At 44.9% G+C, this 24,481-nt stretch overlaps 1 protein-coding gene across 1 annotated transcript; it reads right to left on the reverse strand.

The window, feature by feature from the left end:
• Positions 1-1,208: 1,208 nt before the first annotated feature.
• On the reverse strand, positions 1,209-23,843 carry vps9d1 (VPS9 domain containing 1). Its single transcript, XM_081608486.1, has 16 exons — positions 23,595-23,843; positions 21,282-21,342; positions 15,228-15,401; positions 14,941-15,076; positions 14,695-14,806; positions 7,774-7,836; positions 6,698-6,750; positions 5,972-6,059; positions 5,751-5,833; positions 5,475-5,680; positions 5,107-5,334; positions 4,913-5,042; positions 4,132-4,337; positions 3,474-3,555; positions 2,708-2,812; positions 1,209-2,574 (listed from the first exon to the last, which is right to left on the reverse strand). The coding sequence occupies exons 1-16, from the start codon at positions 23,826-23,828 to the stop codon at positions 2,472-2,474; spliced, it is 2,064 nt and encodes a 687-aa protein (XP_081464612.1). The 5' UTR covers positions 23,829-23,843; the 3' UTR covers positions 1,209-2,471.
• Between the last annotated feature and the right edge of the window lie 638 nt (positions 23,844-24,481).

Below are 24,481 nucleotides of genomic sequence, written 5' to 3' on the forward strand. Positions count from 1 at the left end.
CCGTTAATTCCTGGGTGATGACCCCAGGTGGCGCTGTTGCAACAAACAGCATTAATTGTGGTCAGACCACTGAATGCCACCAGAACCAGACGGTCCAGTGAGGTCAGCTGGTCTTTTATCATTTTGGCCCTAAAACGTTACATCATCTTAAAGTTAACAGTTGAGCTAAATTACAAAGCCAGCATGCCTAGATGGGCCCCATGTGGGGGAAAGGAGGGCTGATATATGGGTCCCATATGGGTTTGTCTGCAGGTTCCACGGTGGCCCCACATGGACAAACCCATGTGGGGCCCATCTGGTCGGCCCTCCTTCCCCCACATGGGGCCCATCTAACTGTAAAATGATGTTCTGCTCCTCTTAACCCAACATGGAAACTTGGAAAATGTCCCTCCAGTTTCCAGGTAGCAGCTTCGTTTTCCGACTCCACTTGGATTGATCCGTTTGTTTTGTGACCCGCTGGGCCTTTGCAGCTGCAGCGATTCTCCAAAACGGTTATTTTATTTCAGCATCCAGGCGTTTCAAACACAAAGTCCTGCAGCAGTAAAACGACATGCAGTCGATAAATTCAGCGTTTCAGCTGGTTTACAGTTTTCTGGAAGTTTGTTCCAGATTCATGGTGCATAGAAGCTGAGTGCTGCTTCTCCTCGTTTGGTTCTGGTTCTGATGGAGAGCAGAACCAGAACCTGAGGGTCTGGCAGGTTGATGCAGCAGATCTTTGATGTGGTTCTGAACCGTTCAGTGATTCATAAACTACAGGATTTTACAGTCTGTCCTCTGGCTACAGGTGTAGGACTGTAGATCTGGGTGGTGTAGATCTGGGTGATGTAGATCTGGGTGATGTAGATCTGGGTGATGTAGATCTGGGTGGTGTAGATCTGGGTGGTGTAGATCTGGGTGGTGTAGATCTGGGTGGTGTAGATCTGGGTGGTGTAGATCTGGGTGATGTAGATCTGGGTGGTGTAGATCTGGGTGGTGTAGATCTGGGTGGTGTAGATCTGGGTGGTGTAGATCTGGGTGGTGTAGATCTGGTGTTTTGAGCATCTCGATGTGCTGGACTGAGGCTAAACCTGACGAGGTTCTGCTCTCCTCCTGGCCATCAGGAGCCCAGTCACTTTGACCTAAATTACAAGTTTTATTAAAACGGCCCTCCACAATTATTTAGCTATGAACTCACTGAACTTCCTCCCAAAGTAAGAAAATTAGACGTCTGGATGGACGAGACGGTTTAATCACCCAGAGAGAAACAAACAAGCTATTTAATAATTAAACCTTCTCACAAAGATGATTTAATATTTCATAAACATTCCCAGGTCAGTTTAGATCACAGGATCTTTAACATCTGAACATTTTAACGTTACAACTGGAAACAAGATTTTCTGTCATTCGAAAACGTCTTAAATAAAAACGATGCAGAAACATTCCAGCAGGTTCTCCCAGTTCCACCAGTTCACTGGTGCCGGTTCTTCACTCTGGGTCGGTTCTGTATCTCGGAACCAGAAACTAAAACCGGTTTCTGCTCTTTGGACCAGAAATGATTTTTAGACTAAAAATTAGATTTTTGCTTCATAAGCAAATTAGAATAAAAGTTGAATTAAATAAATCTTTGGTCTAACTTAAAGCTAAGCAATAAAACACAAAGTTACCCGACTGATTTAATGACCCCTGACCTCTGACCTCTGGGCAGGTCCTGGCGAACTGAATAAAAACTGGAGAAGAAACTAAATTCTGGAAAAAACCAAACCAAGATTCCCTTCAGTTCCTCGGCAGCAGGACCGATGTAGGCCTCAGAGGTCATCCTGAAGGTCACCCAGCGTCGGCTCTCATGCCATCACATCCACTGAAAGCAGATTACCCACGATGCCGTTCACCTCCACCCCTAACCTGGAAGACTCTGATCCCACTGCCAGATTACGACGGAATAAATCAGACGGTTAGATTATCAGCTGGATTTTCAGATCTGCAGCCGCGTTTAACTCCATGTTCTGTCTGAATAATCCAGTAAAGTCTGGATTACAGGCCTCAGATCTGCTGCTGCTTTATTTTCTGAACGTTTCTCTCCAGCTCAGGCTCCGCCCACCACCCAGGTGTTTCTCTCCAGCTCAGGCTCCGCCCACCACCCAGGTGTTGCAGAGAGGAGGAACAGCACTGATAATGTTTACAGAGAAATTACTGAAACGTCCTGCAGGGGGCAGAAAAACCAGGTGACGCCTGGAGCCTTCTGATTGGCTGGGAGGCCGAGAGCTGCAGCGTCAGAAAACGATGAAGATTGAAGAAGATGAGGAACAACCTGGAAAAGTAGAAGAAAGCCCCTCCCCCGGTCCGGTCCGGTCCGGTCCACTGCTGCGGTGCTTCCCATTTCTCAGCCCCTACTGAGCATGCTCAGAACAGCCAGCAGTAAATCCAGGAGCCTCCAGAGCAAAGGTCACGACCTCATCACCTTCTGGCCAATCAGAGGCTGCAGGTCGGGGGCGTTACTCGGGGTCAGCAAGGTCAGCTCTTGCTGGCAGAGACTCGACGTAGGCCAGAGCGCTCTGCAGGGAGGTGAGACAGTAACCCTCCTCACCAATCAGGAAGCTGAGAAGACAACAGGAAGTTGGTCAATAAAGAAGCAGGAAGTGGTTTTAAACTTGATGCTGGGACAGAGAGAAGAGTCCGAAGAAAACATGTCAGTGATGGACTGTTAGCCGTTTCCATGACGACGACTCGCCTCTCATGGATGAACTCCTCCAGGGCGGCGCACTCCGACAGCAGCTGGGGACACTGGCAGCGCAGCGAAACGAAGGACAGGACGGGCAGCAGGTCATCGGCGCCGCTGAGGGGACAGAGAGGAGCGAAACCGTCAATTAATTCAGTGATCGATTAGTTATTAACTGGAGCATAAAGGCTGTGAAGAAGAACTGGAACAATGAAGCCAAAAGCCTCGTTACGGCGGTCTGGCGCCCCCTGGTGCCGGTCAGCAGGATTTCTGCATTTTAATGTCTAAAAAAGGGTTAAATGAAAAATCTATTTATTACCTGATTAATCGATTAACAAAATAAATGTTGGTTATAATGAAAGCTAAATCTGGGCTTAGAAATTATTAGTTCAGATTATTAATCCCCTCTGGGAAAACGAGGTTCGTTTAGGTTCTGTTGGGTTCAACTGGGCTTTATGGTTCTGCCGGGTCGCCCTCTTCTTCCCGCTCCAACCGCCTCATTGACCTCCTGCTTCAGACGACCCAGTTTCAGGCCGGACCAGCGGGGGAGGGGGCGGCTCCAGAACCGGGGCGGTTCCTGCTGGGCCCAGTGAGGCTGATGAGACCCGACAGCGGCGCTGCCGGGTCACAGAGCCCCAGACGGCGCCGGCGGCCTTTCAGAACCAATTTCACGGCTGACGGAGTCCGAAGCTCAACGAGGTCAAAGACAAGAAAGACTGTTTACTCTAACTGGACCGGCGCCGGCCTACCAGAACCGGCGGCCCGGCAGGTTACTCACATGGCGGCGGCCTGGGAAGCTCCGCCCCCCTGCTGGTTCCGGTAATCCTCGGCGCAGCCGCAGATCAGCCGCAGCGTCCGCACTGACACAAACAGAACAGAACCGGTAAGTGGGTCCGATTCACGGTTCTGAAGGCATGACACACAGAACCGGTCCATCGGGTCGACAGAGCAAGGAGCGGCAGCTGAGGTCCAGAGTGACGCTGCCGGTCCGGTGGTTCTGCCGGGCCTTCACTGGTCTCATAGGAAGAACTGATCAACATCCTGGTTCTGGTTCTGATAGGTCGGGTTTGGGTTTCCCTTTGGCCCAACAGAACCGCCCACAGTGCTGGTTCTGGATCAGCAGAAGCAGCTGCTGGTTCTGAAACGGACCGACCCGAGAACTGTTTGGAAAAGAACCAAACCCTGGAGGGAAACCGGATCAGAACCAAGAGAGTTCTGCTTCTATTGAGGTCAGACGTTTCCAGCGGTCCGGTTCTGTGGTTCTGGTAAACCAAACCACTCTTTCAGAGACCCAGTTCTGATGCCAGCTCTGACTCAGAACCAGAACCTGGGTTGTGTTCAGGCTGTTGCTAGGATACCAGAGCTTTCCACAGACAGAACCAGAACCAGATGTAGGAGCAGCTGGACCTCCAGATTATAATCCGGTTTAATCTCACCGATGCAGTCCAGCTTCCTCTGAGGGCCGCGGTCCCCCAGCAGCAGCTTCAGCTCCTGCACCGCCGCCTCGTAGGGGTAGGAACCTTGGAGCGCGCCGGGGTCCTGGGGGAACAGTTTGAGGGGAACGCCGACCTCTGCTGGCGAGGCGCTGCAGTACAGCGCCATGTTCCTCTGGAGGAGCTGCTCTCGCTCCCTGAGGACTCGCCTGAGGAACACAGGATCAGGAAAACTTTTCCCCCTGCAGTCAGGAGCAACAAATAATGGCACTAAAGCTGCTGGTCCAGGGCCGGCCTGAGGCATAAGCAAACTAAGCTGGGCTTAGTAACCCAACCCTGGGAGCATAAACTGGCCTCAGTCTGGATCCGTCAGATTTCCTCCATTCTTCCTTTTCCCCTCGGCCATCAGGTTGGAGGAGCGGGCACACATACATGATTGGCAGTGCTAAGACCCGCCTCCAGGCCCTGTTTCTAGGAGAAGCTATACTGTCACCACATGTGCACTGACTGCATCTAGAAACTGGAATTAAATCGCTATTTATGTCGCGTTGAAAGAAAACGTCGTCTAACATGTCGTAATTTTGAATGGTTTAAATCTACGAAAGGTCAGGGGTCACAGACGAACAACAGCTGGACAATTCTAGAATGCATATTTCTAAGTAGATAAGCCACACGCTTTGCCCAGTTGGCAGTCAGGTGGGGGCGGGGCTAAAGCCTCGTTGACACCCAGAGCGGCAGGGCGGGGCGGCGGCCCAACCCCCCCAGCAGAGGACAGGTGTAATACCTGAAGAGAGCCAGCAGGGGGCTCCACAGCGGCGTGAAGAAGGCCTCCTCGATGCAGCCCAGACTCAGGTCCTTATAAGTCGCCGTGTTCAGGCAGTCGAAGGAGAGCAGGCAGAGCGACAGCAGCTGATCTGGAACCGAAGCTCAGGATCAATATTCAGAATCCATCGATCAATAATCGGTCGATCAGCTCACCGATGGCTCCGTGGACGTCTCTGACGATGGCCTTCAGATGTTCTTTTAGAGCTCTGAGCTCCAGCTGCTCTAGCTCAACAGAGGGGTCGAAGGTCAGCTCCGCCCGCAGGCCGCCGTGGGGGGCGGAGTCCAGCTGGGACAGGAAGTGCTCCAGGTCCTCGAAGGAGTCGTCCCGCTGCGCCGCGTCCTCGCCGTCCAGCAAGCTGCTGGTTCTGGTCGGGTTTCCATCTGTGACGGGTCGACACACAACATTCACCACCGACCCACTGAGACGATGACCCGCTGCGACGGTCGCCGTGGCAACGATCTGCGACGCCCCGCATCGTCTCAGAGGGGCGACGCCCAACTTTACCAACTAGATGTTTCACCTGGAGAGAGACGGACGTGGTCACTGCGAGAAGAGCTGAGCGGGAGGGCGGGGCTCCGAGGAAGACTCTGAGGAAGACTCTGAGGAAGACTCTGAGGAAGACTCTGAGGAAGACTCTGAGGAAGGCTCTGGGTGACGATGGGGTACAGCTGGTTGTAGACCCTAAGCTGATGTTTCCTCAGCAGCTCCACCAGAGGATGATCCGACCTGGAAGAACCAGGATCATCACTCCAGACTCGGATATAGATATATATATATAGATGTATCCCATAATCACCTGAGCAGGTAGGAGAGCAGATCCAGAACCAGCGAGGCGTCCGGGTTCTTCCTGATGTTGGTTCTCCACTGTTTGGGCCAGTCCTAGAACCAGAACCGCCTTCAGCCAGACCACTCTGGACCCAGCAGAACCTCTAGCGGATGGACCCATCCCGACTAGAGCCGAACACGGTTGGTACCGAGACGTTCTGCTGGGCCAGCTGGTCAGAATGTTTCACTCACGTGGTCCAGTTCGTACTCCAGAACCCGGGCGTAGAGGAGCCGCTGCTCCTGCTCCTCTGCAGTCAGTGCTCCAGAGGCAGCAAACCTCCTGTTGAGACCAAACAGATTAAATTAGACCAGATTATCAGGCTCCTGATTGGTCAGCAGTTTGACCCCCTCCTGGATCAACCTGCAGACATCTCAGGCCTCCTGGTTCCGGTTCCGATCTGCATCAGAACCGGAACCAAACATGGAGAAGCAGCATTCAGCTTCTAAGCACCACAGATCTGGAACAAACAGCTGAAACCCTGAGAGCCTTCAGGGCTAAAAGCCGCCTGGTCAGAGCTGCTGTTGAACCTAATCAATGAACCGCTGATCAATATATCTGATGTGATCAATATATCTGATGTGAGTAACTTTCTATTTGTGGTTCATTGATGTCAATCAGTCGGAGTCGCCTTGCTGCTGATAAACTTGATTGATTGGTTGATTGATTAGATCAGAACCTGATTAATCAGCTATAACCAGGTTGATTTCGTTACAGCCACAAATATGCGACTGATCTTTGGATCGCAGTCCATCACATCTGACCTTCAGACAGAACCAGCCAGGCGCAAACGACCGACCGGACGGAGGGTTCTGACCGGACGGACAGACGTTTCTGACCGGACGGAGGGTTCCGACCGGACGGACAGACGTTTCCGACCGGACGGAGGCTTAGGCTCCCAGGTGATGATGTGCTGCTACCTGTTGGCTTCGTCCTGCAGCCTCTGCCTCCTCTCCTCCACTTTCCTCTGCAGCTGATTCTCACGTTGAGGAATAATCAGAGTTCAGAACAACCAGCTGGACTCACTGACTACGGCAAGCCGTTTTAGCATAAAATCTGCTTCACTCTCATCCCTCATCTCTGAAACTAGACCAAATGTTCTAGTTCATGAAGATTTCTCTAATTACATTCTGACTAAATGATGCCAGTTTTACCATTGAAGGGTTTGGAGGTTTCAATTCAACAAATGCACATTTTATGTTTCTATTACAATAGGACTAGTCAAAGTAAATTTAAGATACCCTTTTTTCTGACCAGTCATAATTCTAAATCAAGATATCTTAGATCTTTTAGATTTATGCAGATTTTAACATTTCAATGAAAACACGTTTCTGAAAATGCATCTCTTCTGTCGTGAAGCACAACGGCTGCTGGAAGAGGACAAACAGGAATCTGCAGATTTCTGAAGCATCTTCCATCACAAAGTTTCTGTTGTCATGTCTCTTTCTCCATTGCAGCATTTTCTGAATATTTTGTGCTGGAAACCCAAACCTTCTGCGGTTTGGACGCCTCAGTAGCTGAACATCGACAGATGTAGTTTTATGAGTCATAAATCTGTGAAATCTTAAAGTGTAGTTATGAACGCTTCAGATGACGAATCCCTTAGAGATACTTTGGAAATCTAAACTTTATTCTATTTACCTTTAATTTATAAATGTGCCTAAATTTCAATATGTGAGAATTTATGTTTGTTCAATTAGTGTTTAGTAAAACTGACAAAAATAATGTCAAAATTTTGATGATGTTTTTAACTCAACTTAACCCTTTCTGTCATGTTACGACGATCAGGCTCATGGATTTGTAAGATCAATCAACTTTAGATTAACTCAATCGATAACTTATCGATAAGTTATCGATAAGTTATCGATAAGTTATCGATAACTTATCGATAAGTTATCGATAACTGGCTCATCGATTAGAAAACCAGCTCCAGTTCTAGAAACCAGCAGATTTGAACTCCTGGCCTCCATCTTGGAAGCGCTCAGTGAAAGGATACGGCGTCCTGTCTGGCTCTGGCGATGATCAGATTCTCCATCATCTGCCGCTGCAGGGAAAGCGTCTGCAGCAGAAACATTAGAGGAAAACATTTATGATAAACATTTACTTTTAAAAGTAGAGAGAACCAGATTCCTAAACACGGTTCAGAGTCCAACAGAAACCAGAGACACGTTTTCCTTCAACAATGAAAACAGGAAACACAACATTTCTTTAAACGACAGAGCAACGGAGCAATCGGCAAACAAAAGAACAGAAACCGAGTCTCCATCAGTTGATGAGTTACTAAAAGTCGATCCGGTCGATCAGAACGATCCGGACCGGATCCAAGCAAAACGTTGGCAGCAGCTCTCAGAACTGCAACAGCAGGAGGCGTAAAATAATCCAGAATAAATGATGACCAGCTTCTGGAAGACAATGGCTCAAACATGATTCACACAATATGAATAAATTAACTGAAGATTGTATCACATTTTCATGTAAAACAACAAAATTAGGTGTAAAAACTGCAGATGAAAGTAAACAGAGCAGCAGACTCAAAGTGTGTCGATCATTAGGAGAAGAACCCAAATGTCATCATCCAGACTAAACTCCTGATAACCAGAACAAACACGCAGCACCTGAAACACGTGCATCTGGGCCGCAAAGGTCAGAGGTCAGCAGCGCTTTAGATCCACCAGGTGCTGCAGGAGTGACATGACTGCTCTGTTTCACCTGAAGATGAAACATGCTTCTAGGTAATCAGATTACTGATCGCTTCATCAGAAACAGCGTGGATCTCTGAATCCTCTGGGCCGCAGCAGGGGCCCCAAACCTTTTCCTGAGGGCCACATCACTTCCCCTTCTCTGCTGGGGCCCGGAGTCAGTTTGTAACAGAAAAGAGCCTAAATGTAAAAATGTAGTTTTCCAGAAACCACAACCAAATAGCCCTCTCTGGGTCCTTCACAGAATAAATCCAGGAAATAACACTATTAATGAAATAAATACCGTATTTTCCGGACTATAAGCCGCAGATATCTCTGCCGGTTTTCCACAGCGATGCAGCAGCAGCAGAGGGGGGCGAACACCCAACATCTGAGTCACAACAGGTCGACTGAATATCACGTTTATTACGTTGAAAAAGAAAAAGTTGCCAAGTTTAGATTTAACTGAAATGATTACGGTAGTTTCTGAACTTTAACTATAACAGGAAAAGTGCTGATCCTTCGTGTTGCTACCAGCATGTGCTAAATGAAAATGGGCGCCTCCTTCTTCTTCTTCAGATTTCAACGGCAGCTTGCATCCATTATTGTTGCACTACTGCCACCTACTGGATCCTACGGAGGCCTCCAGGGGACATGAGGATTTTTTTCTTTTGCGTTCCCTCCAATAATCTACTGATCAGTTCATGCGGATCAATTGATACTGGAAGCCTTTTTTACGTAATTTCTGCTTTAATACAAACATGTGCGTTTTTCCATGAACTATTGATTTATTATCGCGGTAATAATCAGTCATCTGATTGTCTCTGTTGTTCGTCTGAATGGTTTAAAGAGCTGCTTTCAGTCCATCGGAGCCTCAACAGACAAACATGCAGTAAATGAATCGATTTTCAATCAGTTTTTAGCACCAAAGAGTTAATAATAATAATAAACACGTTTTCACTGAGGCTCTGTAAGAGCCATATGAATTTAATAATTATTGGTATGACAGAAGCAGCGGCTTTGACACCTGGTGGTGGGCGTGTCGATGTGGGCGTGACGTCATAACGTATGAATGGGAAGGTGATTGGCTGCTGGCTCTGTGTCTGAGGAAGCTGGTGACCGGTGGTCAGTCCTCGCAAAGTTTGGAGAATGATAATAAAAATGTAATAAATCGATAATTGTGACAGAACAAAGAGGTTTGGAGTTGATTGATACAGATGAGATTCCCAGTTAACCCAGTGCTGCTCTACCACCGTTAGTTTGCTGTGTTTTATAATAATAAAACGTGTTTATAATAATTATTAACTCTTTGGTGCTAAAAACTGATTGAAAATCGATTCATTTGCTGCATGTTTGTCTGTTGAGGCTCCGATGGACTGAAAGCAGCTCTTTAAACCATTCAGACGAACAACAGAGACAATCAGATGACTGATTATTACCGCGATAATAAATCAATAGTTCATGGAAAAACGCACATATGTTTGTATTAAAGCAGAAATGACGGCGGCCACCGTAAAAAAGGCTTCCAGTATCAATTAATCCGCATGAACTGATCAGTAGATTATTATCCCCTGGAGGCCTCCGTAGGATCCTAGTATCTATATTATTATTATTTTTTAATGAAAAATCTTCTTTTTCCCCTCAATGCTATTTAACTGATCAACAACATTCTCAAATTTCAATTCCCTATTAAAACCTAATTCCGTTTTAATGGGCGCTTTCTTCTTTTATTTCCCAATGATTCACTTCCGGCTGCACAGTGGTGAGGTGGTAGAGCTGTTGCCTTGCAGCAAGAAGGTTCTGGGTTCGATTCCCGGTCTTTCTGCATGGAGTCTCCATGTTCTCCCTGTGCATGGTGGGTTTTCTCCAGGTTCTCCGGTTTCCTCCCACAGTCCAAAAACATGACTGTCAGGTTAACTGGTTTCTCTAAATTGTCCCTAGGTGAGAGTGTGTGTGTGCATGATTGTGTGTCTCTGTGTTGCCCTGCGACAGACTGGTGACCCGTCCAGGTGACCCGTCCAGGTGACCCCGCCTCTCGCCTGAAACGTTGGCTGGAGAGGCAGCAGCTCCTCCTGACCCCACTGAGGGACAAGGGTGCAAGAAAATGGATGGATGGATGATTCACTTCCTGCTAAAGAGCCCCCTGGTGGTGGAAGAAAAATCAAACCTTAGGAAAAAAGTAGCGGCTTATAGTCGGGAAAATGCGTTATATGAAAAAAAATCTAAATGCTCTCCGGTATTGTTCAGGGGGCCGGAGCCGGCCCGCGGGCCGTAGTTTGGGGACCACTGGTTTAAATTATGAATCACACCTGCAGAGCTTACTGTAGAATAACATCTCTGCTGTCTGGATGTTCAGCTGTTAGCATATTAGCATGACTTCAGTCAGAGGCCTGTTTAGACTGACTGCTAGTGGAGGTCCGTACTGCCCCCAGCACCACAGTCAGTCTGCAACGACTCTTTGGAAATATTTGGACAATATGAGTTACGACAAGATTTAATAAAAATAAATACATTTAACTATTTCAACCCATTACATGAAAACCTGAAGTTGGAGCTTAACTGGGTTAACTGGGTTAACTGGGTTAACTGGGTTAACTGGGTCAGGGCGGAAGTGGAAAAAGTTGAAAGACTTCCAGGAATCTGAACCAGAATTTCACCTCGTTTAATCTGGAAGCACTCAGGCTTTATGGACCCGTAGTTCTGGTTCCGAGTGGTTCCAGTTCGGTCCTGGGCGTAAGGACTGGTGTGCAGGATGGAGGTATGGGGGGCAAAATGGTTTCAGGACCAGAACCTGAACAATACATAAATTGCCTCCACAATTTATTTATTGTTCATAGAAATCAAAAGAATCGGGGGATCAAATTTCACAGGTCAGTAAAACGCTTTAATTAAAAAGTAAAGAAAGTGGAGAGCAGGTTCGCTAACGTGACTTTTATCACATGAAGCAGTTCGGAGTATTTCGGTTCAATTAACACAAAAATAAAACGACCTACATTTTCTGACAGATATGACAGCAGGTGTTAAAATGAGCTAATCAGCCAAATTCAAACACATAAACCTGCCACTGACACAATGTTCATTGGTTGCCATGGCAACGGCTCTGCGCGTGACGTCAAGCTGACAGAAATAAATAAATACAATCACCGTTTTCTACATTTTTTCCTGGACAAATTGCGTCATTTTGTTGGTAGAACGTGGCTCAGATCAATGATAACAGAAATATTTCATAAAGCATGTAGGAGCCAAAGTTTGTTCAAATTTAAACCATTAAGTCAAATTCAATTATTGGCCAATATAAAATATACATTTGCTTTGATCTCTTGCATCTTTACAGAACTGACTAAAAGTTCGGTTCTAGTTATATGTAGTTCCGGTTCTGTTCGGGTTCTGTGAGAAGCTCGTTACCGTGTCTGCAGCGGAACACGGTCAGCGGTCAGTCTGGACCGAACCGGCTTAGTTCCCAACACTTTACCTTCATGAACATCTTCAGCTTCCTCCAACATGGCTGCAGCTCCACCTGGTTCCGAAACGTTTTCCTAATCTAAACGGAAAATTTTCCTTTAATCCAAAATTTCTCTGAAAAACTCGAGAAATAATTTGAGACGCGAGGAACAGCGGTTCGAGAAAAGGTTCGGCTCACCATGGTATTCCCTCAGGCTCTGGTTCCCAACCGCAGATATGAGACGAAGGAGAAGTTTTACTGGGTCACTTGGACCTTATCTGGAGTTAAATAAGCCCAGAGTCCAGATAAATCCGCCCTTTCACCCAGGGGCGCGGGACAGAGGAAAAGTGATGACAACTGTAGGGGCCCTGACCAGCAGGGGCCCTCCACACTTTATTTATTGCTCATAGAAATAAATACAATGAAAAAAATTGGGACCCTGTCAATTACAAAATAAATCATATTGTATTTTCTAAGATTGTTTTTAGCAGTAAAAATATAATGTTCCCCTCCCAGACCAAAAACAAACATCCATATCTGCCCTGAACCCCCCTGTCTGCGTTAAATGGTTCGTTCCTGCTTGGAGCTTCACCGTGACGCTGTTAGCAGCAGACAGTAGGAAACACGAACGATTGTGGCTGTTACTAAGCTGCTAAGAAACGTTAGAAAGGCAGGTTTTCAAATAAATATAAAACATAGAGAGATAAAAAGGCAAGAGTGTCAATTTATAGCTCGGTTTTTCTCCGAGAGGTGGGTAGACTGAGATTATCAACCATTTAGCATAGTTAGCTTAGCTACAAACTACTGATTACCTCCTTTTCACTAGCATTTAATGAATTAAGGAGATAAATTACCAACATATTCATTATATATATTCATATATTTAACTTGTACCTTTTACCACTTAACAACAGATGAGTCAGTCAACAGCAGCTCTAACCCACGTCCCTCCTGACCCGTCCTCTCCTGGGTGAAATTAAAGCTGCAGTATGTAACTTTTATATAAAAAATATATTTTTCCACATATTTGTTAAAACTGTCATTACGTTGTGACAGGATGGTATGAGAGGTAATCTGTGAAAAATCTCTTTCCTCTGCCTTCTCCCAGTGCTGGAAACAACCAGTCAGAGGCAGGAGAGGTTTAGTGCTGTCAATCACAATCTCATGTGGTGCTGCTCATCCTCGCTCTGTGCTATTCTGCAGCTAGCATAGCCTGTTGTAAATGCTTAGTCTAGTTAGCACAGCTACCAGTGATAGCAGATAAACGATTTTCCTGTAACAATAAGTTGTTTCTCCCCCATTAGCACATTTAGCAGTGAGTGAATGAGGATGATTGACAGCGCTAAGACCCTCCTCCTGGTTCTGATTGGTTGTTTTGGTCAGAACGGTGCATTACTTTAGCCAGTAATAGTAATTCAGGGAGCAGGTGGAGGAGATTGATTGTTTTCACAGAATATCTGTCATAACAAACTGCTACATGGTGACATCTTTAACAAATACGGAGAAAACATATTTTTATTAAAGTTAAACTGCAGCTTGAATAAAATGCAACTAAATAAACATTTTTTTGAGAAGTTTGGATTGTTTTATGTGTATTTTGACTGTTGCTCATGGGAAGAAACATTTCAGTATCTAAAACTAGTAGAAAAGATTTAAGCAACCTACTTGCAGACTGAATTTTACTCTTGCATGTAAAATTCATGAGCAGTAAATATTGTACTAATTATCAGTATTGGACCAAAGAAAGCAAAGCAGATGCAAGCTTTTGAAATTGTGAAGCTTTTGATGGGTCACATAGACTCTAGAAATCGTAACAGCCGCTGTGTGAGGGGGGCCCAATCTAATTTTTTGTCAGGGGGCCCAACATTCCTGGCAGCGCTCCTGCTTTCACCCTTAGCTTCATCAATAACCGATCTGACCCCGAAACGGAACCACTACAGTTTCAAAATAAAAGCCCGGAAGTCATGTTTCTTGGTACATTTCAGGTCCCAAAGGAGTGTCCTTACATCTGGACCGGATCAGAATCAAAGAGTTCTAGTTCAGATATCCAGAAGTCCATCTGCTGCTGGCAGAGCCATCGACTGGAATGATCCATCAGAACCAAACCTCCGTTACTGAGGCTACAGCGCCCTCTACTGGATCACCAAAACACACCGGAAAACACGCTGGGGCGCTAGAGAGAAGGTTCTGGTTCTGTTAGTGGCGACCATTGTCTGGAGGTTCTGGTCCTGAAACCTCAGGGTCTCATCTTGTCATCTTGGGTTTCTGCAGATGGTTCTGTTGGTTCTTCTCTGTGCGGCTGGGTCATCATCAATGGGTCCGAGGTTTTGGTTCCTCCGGCTCATGTGGAGCAGTTTCTGAGTGATGGACCAGAACTGCAGTGATAAGAACGCTGCTCCAAAAGGTTCTGGGGAAGAAGGAGCTGGTTGAAAGGTCTCAAAATTCTGGTCCCGAGATTAAGATTGTGACAGAAGAACCAGAACCTGGTCCAATCAGCTGGACTTCAGAGACCAGGAGAGGATCTCCATCATCCAGAGCTGCTGCTCCTTCATGCAGAGGTTCAACAGGAGATCCAAACTCCTCCCAGGTCCAACTGGACCAATGTTCTGGACCAACTGGACCCACCTTCTGTGGAAACCCTTTATACTTTGACATTAAAGGTCTTAATCCTGTTGATCCTGACTGGCTGAAGCAATAAAGGGAGGGTGTGAAAACTTTTTCCAGGAACTGTAAATCTGCCCCTGGGATTCAGACAGGAAGTGGCGACAGAGACCGGTTCTGGGAGGTCCAGACTCACCAAGGAGGTTTTCTGGGACGCCTGACCCGGAGCTAGCCGGGCCACACGAGCGTCATAGGATGCCTGGAGCTTCTGGTTCTGCCGGGACGCTTCCTCCACCGGGGTCAGTGTCCTGCAGGGGACACATCCAGGACACATGAGGACAATCAGTGGACACATCGGTCTGCTGTAGTCTATAGAACCAGTGGAACCAGTGGAACCAGTGGAACCAGAAGCAGTGATTTGGACGTTACTCTGGGGACTTACTTCCTCCTGCAGTCGTGTGAAGCTTCAGTCTGGTGTCTCTGGAAGACATCAGGAGGAGGGAAAGGGGACGGCTGTCCGCCATCATCTGACAGACCAAACGGGGACGAAGCATCAACCTGTCCCTCAGCAGCAGAGGCTGGGGACAAGATGGGACATTAAGAGACAAGATGAGACATTAAGAGACAAGATGAGAATGTCAGAGGCCTAACCCTAACCCAGGAGGAAGTTAGCTGTGATTGGTCGCTGAGTTTATGCCAGGGATGCTCTGATTGGAGGAGAGGACTCACCGCTGTCTCCAGCCTTGGGACCGGCCTCAGCCTCCGATTGGTCAGCTGAAGAACAGGAGGCGTTGTGGAGGACAGGGGGGACAGGATGGACAGAGCGCTTCCCTATGAAGGACTTGGCTCGGTCCAGACACTGCTCTGCCAGCCGCAGCATCCTCTCCACCTCCACCTGCGTCTCTGAGGACAGAGACACACGAGACGGACAAATAATCCAGGACAAAACCTATGACAAGTTCATCTTGTTCAGTTCTTAAATCATTTATTCTACAAGATTAATGTGTCATAAAGTAAAATATTCCAGATGTTTCTTCCTGTTTCATAATTCTGACCTCCAGCTAATAAAAATGTTCAGGTTATCTGAAAATTACAGCAATTAATACAAGATTATAATCCAGAAAGGTGGACCTGAACGTCCCCACTGAGGGACCATAGAGGGTATTTCTATTCTGTTGTGTAGAACAGGAGGTCCATATTCTGTCCTGGTTCTGGTTCTTCAGGAAGTCCAGGTTGACCTCCAGCTGGTCTTCTTTGTTGGTTCTGGCACCTCTCATCTTCTTCTGACGTTTTAGTGAGCTTCAGTCACGCTGCCACATGCTGGTCCGTGAAGCGAATCGACCCAACTGGTCCGACTTCTAGATGTTGTTCATGATGCTGCTGAGGTAAAAACCTATCCTGATTTTCACCTTTCTCCACCAGGGGGCGATAAAACTCTAAAGGAAGGCAGATCTGGGGCCTCGTGCATAAAACACTGCGCAGTTTTACACTAAAACTTGGCGAAAGGAAAAATTACGAAAAGTGCGGCGCACAAAAAAAGGGATGCATAAAGTCGTGCGCACCTTTCCTTTATAAATCCTAATTTGCGGGAAATAGAGCGGCTGCAGGTCGCTGCCCACAAATACATATGAATTAGTATAAATACCTGGAAGTCTGCCACCACGTGAAGCAGTAACCATGGCAACGTCCTTGTTTGAAGCAGTGAGTATTTATTATAATAATAATAATTATATATTTTATTTAAAAGGTGCTTTGAGGGCACATAATGTCACCTCACAAAAATAAAATTAATACATTTTAAAGAAAAAAATAAAATCCAAATAAAATAAAACAAATAAGGAGATCGTGAAAATGCCCGTTTGAACAGCAGCAAAGTGATCAGCTGGGATTTAAAGAGACAGAGAGTCAGACGGTCTTTGAGTGGGAATGTGGACGTTTATTCTAAATAGTGGACTCATGTGTATAAGTTGTACATTTGCAGAATAAAGATGCTGTCTGTCCAGAAAGGAGCTTTCACAAAGCGGGCGGCTCGACCACTCCAGCTGCACCGGTACCGGTACCGTTCAGAGCTCCAGGACGATCAGTCTGGATTAATCTAAACACTAATAAACCATCATCAACAGAAGATCAATATGATCAATGGGTCCCTCTGAATCCTTCCATTGTTCTCCATCAGAGCCAAGACGCTCCACAATGCGGCACATTTTACTTACGGGGTTGTCTACACACCATAATCACCTTCAAATAATCAAACCTGGAGTTAATCTGCTGATCCAAACCTGTGTTTTTTTTAGTGAGAATAAAATAACCCCATAGATGCATTTCATGCGCTTCGGTGCACAGACCGACAAATTACGTCAGAGGTCCCCAAAGTGGGTCCTGGAGGCATCCTGCATGTTTTATTCTCTCCCTGGGGGAAGAAACAACCTTTTCAGCTTGTCAATGTTTTTCTTAGGCCTCTAATGAGCCGTCATTGGACCCAGGTGAGTTAAACCAGGGAGCAGGGGCGCGGTACAGAGGAAAAGTGATGACAATAGGGGCCCTGACCAACAGGGGGCCCTCCACAATTTATTTATTTATTAGAAATAAAAAAATAAATAAAAAAAATTGGGACCCTGTCAATTACAAAATAAATCATATTGTATTTTCTAAGATTGTTTTTAGCAGTAAAAATATAATGTTCCCCTCCCAGACCAAAAACAAACATCCATATCTGCCCTGAACCCCCCTGTCTGCGTTAAATGGTTCGTTCCTGCTTGGAGCTTCACCGTGACGCTGTTAGCAGCAGACAGTAGGAAACACGAACGATTGTGGCTGTTACTAAGCTGCTAAGAAACGTTAGAAAGGCAGGTTTTCAAATAAATATAAAACATAGAGAGAAAAAGGCAAGAGTGTCAATTTATAGCTCGGTTTTTCTCCGAGAGGTGGGTAGACTGAGATTATCAACCATTTAGCATAGTTAGCTTAGCTACAAACTACTGATTACCTCCTTTTCACTAGCATTTAATGAATTAAGGAGATAAATTACCAACATGTTCATTATATATATTCATATATTTAACTTGTACCTTTTACCACTTAACAACAGATGAGTCGGTCAGCAGCAGCTCTAACCCACGTCCCTCCTGACCCGTCCTCTCCTGGGTGAAATTAAAGCTGCAGTATGTAACTTTTATATAAAAAATATATTTTTCCACATATTTGTTAAAACTGTCATTACGTTGTGACAGGATGGTATGAGAGGTAATCTGTGAAAAATCTCTTTCCTCTGCCTTCTCCCAGTGCTGGAAACAACCAGTCAGAGGCAGGAGAGGTTTAGTGCTGTCAATCACAATCTCATGTGGTGCTGCTCATCCTTCCTCCGCCTCGCTCTGTGCTATTCTGCAGCTAGCATAGCCTGTTGTAAATGCTTAGTCTAGTTAGCATAGCTACCAGTGATAGCAGATAAACGATTTTCCTGTAACAATAAGTTGTTTCTCCACCATTAGCACATTTAGCAGTGAGTGAATGAGGATGATTGACAGCGCTAAGACCCGCCTACTGGTTCTGATTGGCAGTGGTGGAGAAAGTACTCAAAACATGTACTCAAGTAAAAGTAAAAGTACCACCTTAACATTTTACTTAAGTAAAAGTAAAAAAGTACTGGCTTTTAAAAATACTTAAGTATTAAAAGTAAAAGTACTTGCTGAATGATACCTAATCGCGAATATCATTAAGTGTGCCGATCGTATTTAATTTTAATACATTAGAAATGTGCCATTTTAATGATTAATGCCACAGATAAAGCATGTTTTTATTGAGTTTACTCTGTAACATAGTTTAGACTTAGATATGTGATTCTATGCATCATAATTTCAGGGATGGAAACATTTTGTCTCCTGTCCTAACATAACATGAACTTCACTTTTTTTTGCCACTAGTGGCTTTTATTTTGAAAGAAATCCAACTGGCAGGGGAGAACATGGAACCAAGGAGCCACGTAGCAGAGTTGTAGTCTAGACCACTGAACCCGAGACCAAGACCAGCACCCTGCGCTAAATGACACAATAACATTAAGTTTACCTATCAAAATTGCTTCTCAAATTGATCTGAAAGATCCACTTTCCCATAAAACACCTAGATATTAAATACTTAGAGCTGAAATAAATTATCCAGTGACAATTCAAACTCTTCTTCATTCTGTTTTGCTTTCATCTCTGTGCCACAATCCACAGAGGTCTCCTGCCATCCCTAAAAAAGTAACACCCTGGGCGGTTGCCCATACTGCCCATGTCAGAAACCGCAACTGTCTGCACCATTAAACATAGCAATTAACGGTAAACAACTGTAAACTATGAACACTGTCCAAGGCACAATAAGCAACAAGTAACCAAGCAGAAGGAGGCGACTGTTCTCATCCTCCCTCCTGCTGCAACGTCTGCCACCATGACAGGAGACGAAAACAAAGAGCAATGAGCATGCTCTGTGTTGCTACGTTGTTGTTTTATTTATTCGCCAATTACATAAATATATATCTTTTTTTTATGAAATAAAATAATATCTACTGCAGTGTACGCAGAGCATTACAACAAAGAACGGCTCTCAGTGAGGCTTCAGTACTATCAATCTTAGTAAAGATCCGTCCAGAAGAATCGGATCGTTCCTGAATGTCGTTGTCCCACATCTGCGACACCTCAGTCAAAACCTCCACACAATAATTCAGCCATGAATGACAACTATTTTTTATTGCAGATGCAACATGTGTCTCAGTACAGCTAGCTTAGCTAGCATCACGTCCACAGATCTTACCTGTCTTTAAGCTTTCCTTCCAAGTGACGCTAAAAATTGGACAAAGTCCCACCGTCTGTGAAAGCGAAGCTGCTGATTTTACATGTCGCCATATCTATGATTTATGCAGCTATTATATTACTGACATTAGACAGACATCTTCTCCCGCTCAGAGGAAACCACTGCGCATGTCTGGAGCTCCGCAGCGAGTAAAGGTGGAGCCGATGGGTGACAACAGACACTACGTCACGTTATTGCTGGGATTTTACGGCGCCATCTTAAATCCCTGAACTTCACATTTTAACGGAAAAAAGAGCAACGAGACTTGGATGTAACGAGTAACGCGAGAGTTTGTAGAAATGTAGTGAAGTAGAAAGTACAGATACTTACTGTAAAATGTAGTGGAGTAAAAGTAGAAAGTATCCATTATTACATCTACTTAAGTAAAGTACAGATACACAAAAACTGTACTGAAGTACAGTAACGAAGTACTTGTACTTCGTTACTTCCCACCACTGATCTTCAGGCTGCGCTTTGTCTGGTTCCTCACCTAGGAAGGATGAGCAGCAATTTTTGAGAAGTCTGGATTGCTTCATGTATATTTTGCATGTTGCCTATGACTGTTGCAATGGGGAGAAACATTTTAGTACATCGTGCGTTACATCTTCATGAGACAAGAACTGAGTTAAAGTACTACAGTGATCCCTGGTTATAACGCGGTTCGCCGATGTTTATGTGCAGTTTTTTCACAGTGTTCTGCATCCTGATTGGCTAAACGGTCTCCGAGGTTCTTCTCTACCTCTCTGCCAATAACGTTACGGTATTTAAATAAGTAATACAGCTTAAAGGACATGAAAGCTGAAAACTTTGAATGCCTGCTGGAAAAACCTGGGCAGAATCAGCGCAGAGGCCTGATGAGATCCATCGCTCTGCCGTGGATGCAGCAGCTTGGAGGAGACGCTGTAGTGACACGACTCCTGGTCACATTAATGGATGAACACGGACATCCGCTGACCTGAAAGCAGGTTTTGTTCTTTAAATGTAGAGCATTTAATGATGCTGTGTGATAACTGGACAAACTAAAGGTAACTACTGCACGGATTCCTGATTCTCGGAACGCCACCACCAAGAAACACCAGGGATCACTGTACATGAGATGCATCAGTTTTACTTAATAAACCAGGGATCACTGATGTAGTGGCGACTGTTTGTCAAACCAAACATCCAACTAAAGTTCCATGAAGCCATTGAGGCCCTGGGGTCAAGTTTCTCAACGCAGGCAAAAGAAGTTTCAATATCCAAACTTGTAAATTGTTCTTGACGATTTTATTTTCACATCTTTGCAAAAACAATTACAGAGTTCAAACTTTCCCTTGTTCTCCTTCTGCCTCTCTTGCTCTGGTAAAAACCATCGGGCCCAAACCCAAATGCCTGCTGGTCCTTCACCAGGACCTATAGAAAGTGGACCGACCCGCATCACTTCCTGTTTACTTAGAAAATAAAAAACACACCAGGTTTGATGCTTCTTGGTATAAAAAACACTGAATGTCGTCAGGTTTCAGTGGATTTAAGTGACTTTTGACACTTTGTAGTTTGATATTGGTCACAGAAAAGGTTTGCGGCTGCCGCGCATTTTAACGCCAGAGAAAAAGTGTGCGCATATTGACGCCCACTTTGATGCAAAGTTAATTTTTATACATGCCGACTTGTGCGTAAAATATGGCGCTGCACATTTTTTGTGCGTACGTCGCTTCATGCATGAGGCCCCTGGTGTGTGAACCTGGACCAGGAAACCAGGGGAAGCCTGAGGAACTGCAGCGGCAATGAAATAAATTATGATCAGTAAATTATGATTTCAAGTCTGGAAATAATGAATATTACTGCATCTATCAATAAGTGGGTCTGATTTATGTAAAATGAAGTAATTCACTGGAAACTGCTGAACATGAAAGTAATGATTTGAAGCTTATATTCTAGCTAAATATATTATTTAGCATGCAGCTCTTTGAGGCTCACCTTCTTGCAGAAGAACGTGTGAGATGTAGTTGATCGTTCGCAGGTATTGACCATAAGCTTCCTGCAGAGACAGAAACACATCAGCGGTAACATCTGGTCATGTTCACATGCATTTCACACCAGATCAACCTGAAGTTTTCCTCCAGAAGTAACCAGAACAAACATTCTAAAAACAGTTGAAGTCGAAATAAATGTTACTTTATTGAAAAACAGATTTATCTTCATAAATATTCAGTCAGTCTAATCCCGTTCCAGTTTTCAATCACTGCATTTAGTCGAGTTCTTCATTCCTATCGGTTAAACTGGTTCCATCTCAGGAGACCCAGCAGACTCCCTCCTCCTGGACCAGCAGGGGGCGACAGTGGGGAGAAAAAACTCCTCCAACAGGGAAGAAGTCCAGTAGAATCATACGGAGCCCTTCAGGGGACATGGGGACATGGGGACATGGGGACATGGGGACACCCCTCCCAATAATCTACTGATCAGTTCATGCTGAATAATTGATACTTTTTACGGTGGCCGCCGTACTTTCTGCTTTACTACAATGTTATGTAAGGTTTTCCATGAATGTTAATATCTTGGTGTGAAATATCTGACGTTTGATCTTTTTCTTAAGTACAGAAAGGCACAACAAACCTATGATATAAACAGAAACTTTCCGGAAGTAGGAGAGAAATAAAAATACATCTAAACTATTTGGACTATTTCTGAGTTATTATCGTGGTAATAATCAGTCATCTGATTGTCTCTGTTGTTCGTCTGAATGGTTTAAAGAGCTGCTTTCAGTCCATCGGAGCCTCAACAGACAAACATGCAGTAAACGAATCGATTTTCAATCAGTTTTTAGCACCAAAGAGTTAATAATAATAATAAACACGTTTTCACTGAGGCTCTGTAAGAGCCATATGAATTTAATAATTATTGGTATGACAGAAGCAGCGGCTTTGACGCCTGGTGGTGGGCGTGTCGATGTGGGCGTGACGTCATAACGTATGAATGGGAAGGTGATTGGCTGCTGGCTCTGTGTCTGAGGAAGCTGGTGACCGGTGGTCAGTCCTCGCAAAGTTTGGAGAATGATAATAAAAATGTAATAAATCGATAATTGTGACACCCAGTATTAATTGTAATTTAATACTATTTAAATACTAATAATACCTGAGTGAAGTTGCCCCCCCACCTTCTTCAAATCAGACAAAATGGGTGTCAATCAACTCAGCTGCGTTTGTGCTGCTTTGGCTTTGAAGATATTGATGAAAGTGTAAAGGTCAAAAGGTCAACCAACCCCCCAACTTTTATGAAATCCAACTTTTTTTATATCTTTAAAATGAAAGCGGCACAAACTAAAATTTTTGCTGCACAAACGTTTGACACCCATTTTGTCTGATTTGAAGAAGGTGGGGGGGAAACTTCACCCAGGTACTGCCAAAGTATACTAAGCATAAAATGAGTTGTTCCAAAATAGTACAGTTTAAGTACATCGATAAAAGTATACTAAAGTATGTTAAAATTTAGTATACTAAAGTATACTTTTATTTCACCTGGGCAAAGAAGAGGTTTGGAGTTGATTGATACAGATGAGATTCCCAGTTAACCCAGTGCTGCTCTACCACCGTTAGTTTGCTGTGTTCATAATTATTATTATTAACTCTTTGGTGCTAAAAACTGATTGAAAATCGATTCATTTACTGCATGTTTGTCTGTTGAGGCTCCGATGGACTGAAAGCAGCTCTTTAAACCATTCAGACGAACAACAGAGACAATCAGATGACTGATTATTACCGCGATAATAAATCAATAGTTCATGGAAAAACGCACATGTTTGTATTAAAGCAGAAATGACGTAAAAAAGGCTTCCAGTATCAATTGATCCGCATGAACTGATCAGTAGATTATTGGAGGGAACGCAAAAGAAAAAAATCCTCATGTCCCCTGGAGGCCTCCGTAGGATCAGAACCAGAACCGAGCCAAATAAAATAAAGATCTACGTTCATCAGGCAGCTGGAAAGAAATGTGAACAGGTTTCACATTTACCCCATCAAGAGACTGAGGAAGAGGAGAAGTTACAGGGGTCAGAGGTCATATTCTCTACAGAGCTGTGGGGTAAAAGTGGAACCTCTGCGGTCCACAGGAGCTTCCGGCCCATTTCTACCAACATTATGACCATAATAACCAGTCAAGCTCCCAGCTGGTCTCTTTACTGGCTTTGCCGGACATGACAGCTGGAACAGCCCCCGCCCCTTGTTTGTTTACATTCCCATACATCGTCACTTCCGGTCGGCTTCAGCCGCAGCTTTGATCTTGCCGCCTGCCTACCTGCTGCCTGTCTGCCCCCTCCAGCTGGATCGCCTGCTTGGCCATCTTCATGGCGCTCTGCAGCGGCGTCCCTCCGCCATCCGCCATACTCTTCCTCTTCCTCCTCTTCTTCAGCTTCACGGGCTGCGCACTAAGGTTCACGGCGCCCTCCGGTGGTGATGCAGGTTGTTTCAGGTCAATTATTAATATCTGTCTTCTACTGTCAGATGTGTTAATCTGAGGTTGCTGTTTCATTTTCAGTTGTCAAATGATCAATGTCGCATTGATGCTGTGTGAAGAACCGGGTAAAAAAAGTTTGAATGATTAAAGGTAATAATTTTCTTTCTACATATTCAGATGTTGGCGGGTATGGAGGACCAAAACTGACTTAATAAGAAGTAAAAGCATAAATATACATTTAGTTTTTCCTTTTCTTTACACGAGTTTCCCTCAAGTAACATATTTTCTTTTTCATTTCCCCTAAAGATGCGTTTTTGTCAAGAAAAGCAAATATTTAGTTTTGTCTCTTCCTCATACAATCCCTCGTTCTTTTGTCATCGTTATGCTAATGAGGAGCCGCCTCCTACGTCCTGCTCCTCTGCTATTGGCCAATGGGTTTGGAACCAGCGTCACTGCGTCAGACGTTGTTTAGCTCCAGCCGCTCGCTGCCATCTTTACAGGCCACAGACCACAACTAACTTCATCCCGGTGGTTTTATTGTTACTGACTGCAGTGAAGTTGGTTTAGATTTGGATGTTGGATTTTCCAGTAACTGATCTGAAGCGGCGCTTATCTCAAGGTTGATCCGATTTATGAACGATGATTTCGGCCAGCCGATCTCCAGCTCCCTCCTCAGCGCTTCACTTAGGGGCTGTCAGCAAATCTGAACCAAACACTCCTGTCACACA

The sequence above is a fragment of the Poecilia reticulata genome, chromosome 6, assembly GCF_904066995.2.
Source record: "Poecilia reticulata chromosome 6, P_reticulata-male-v2, whole genome shotgun sequence".
In the NCBI taxonomy this organism is placed as follows: domain Eukaryota; kingdom Metazoa; phylum Chordata; class Actinopteri; order Cyprinodontiformes; family Poeciliidae; genus Poecilia; species Poecilia reticulata.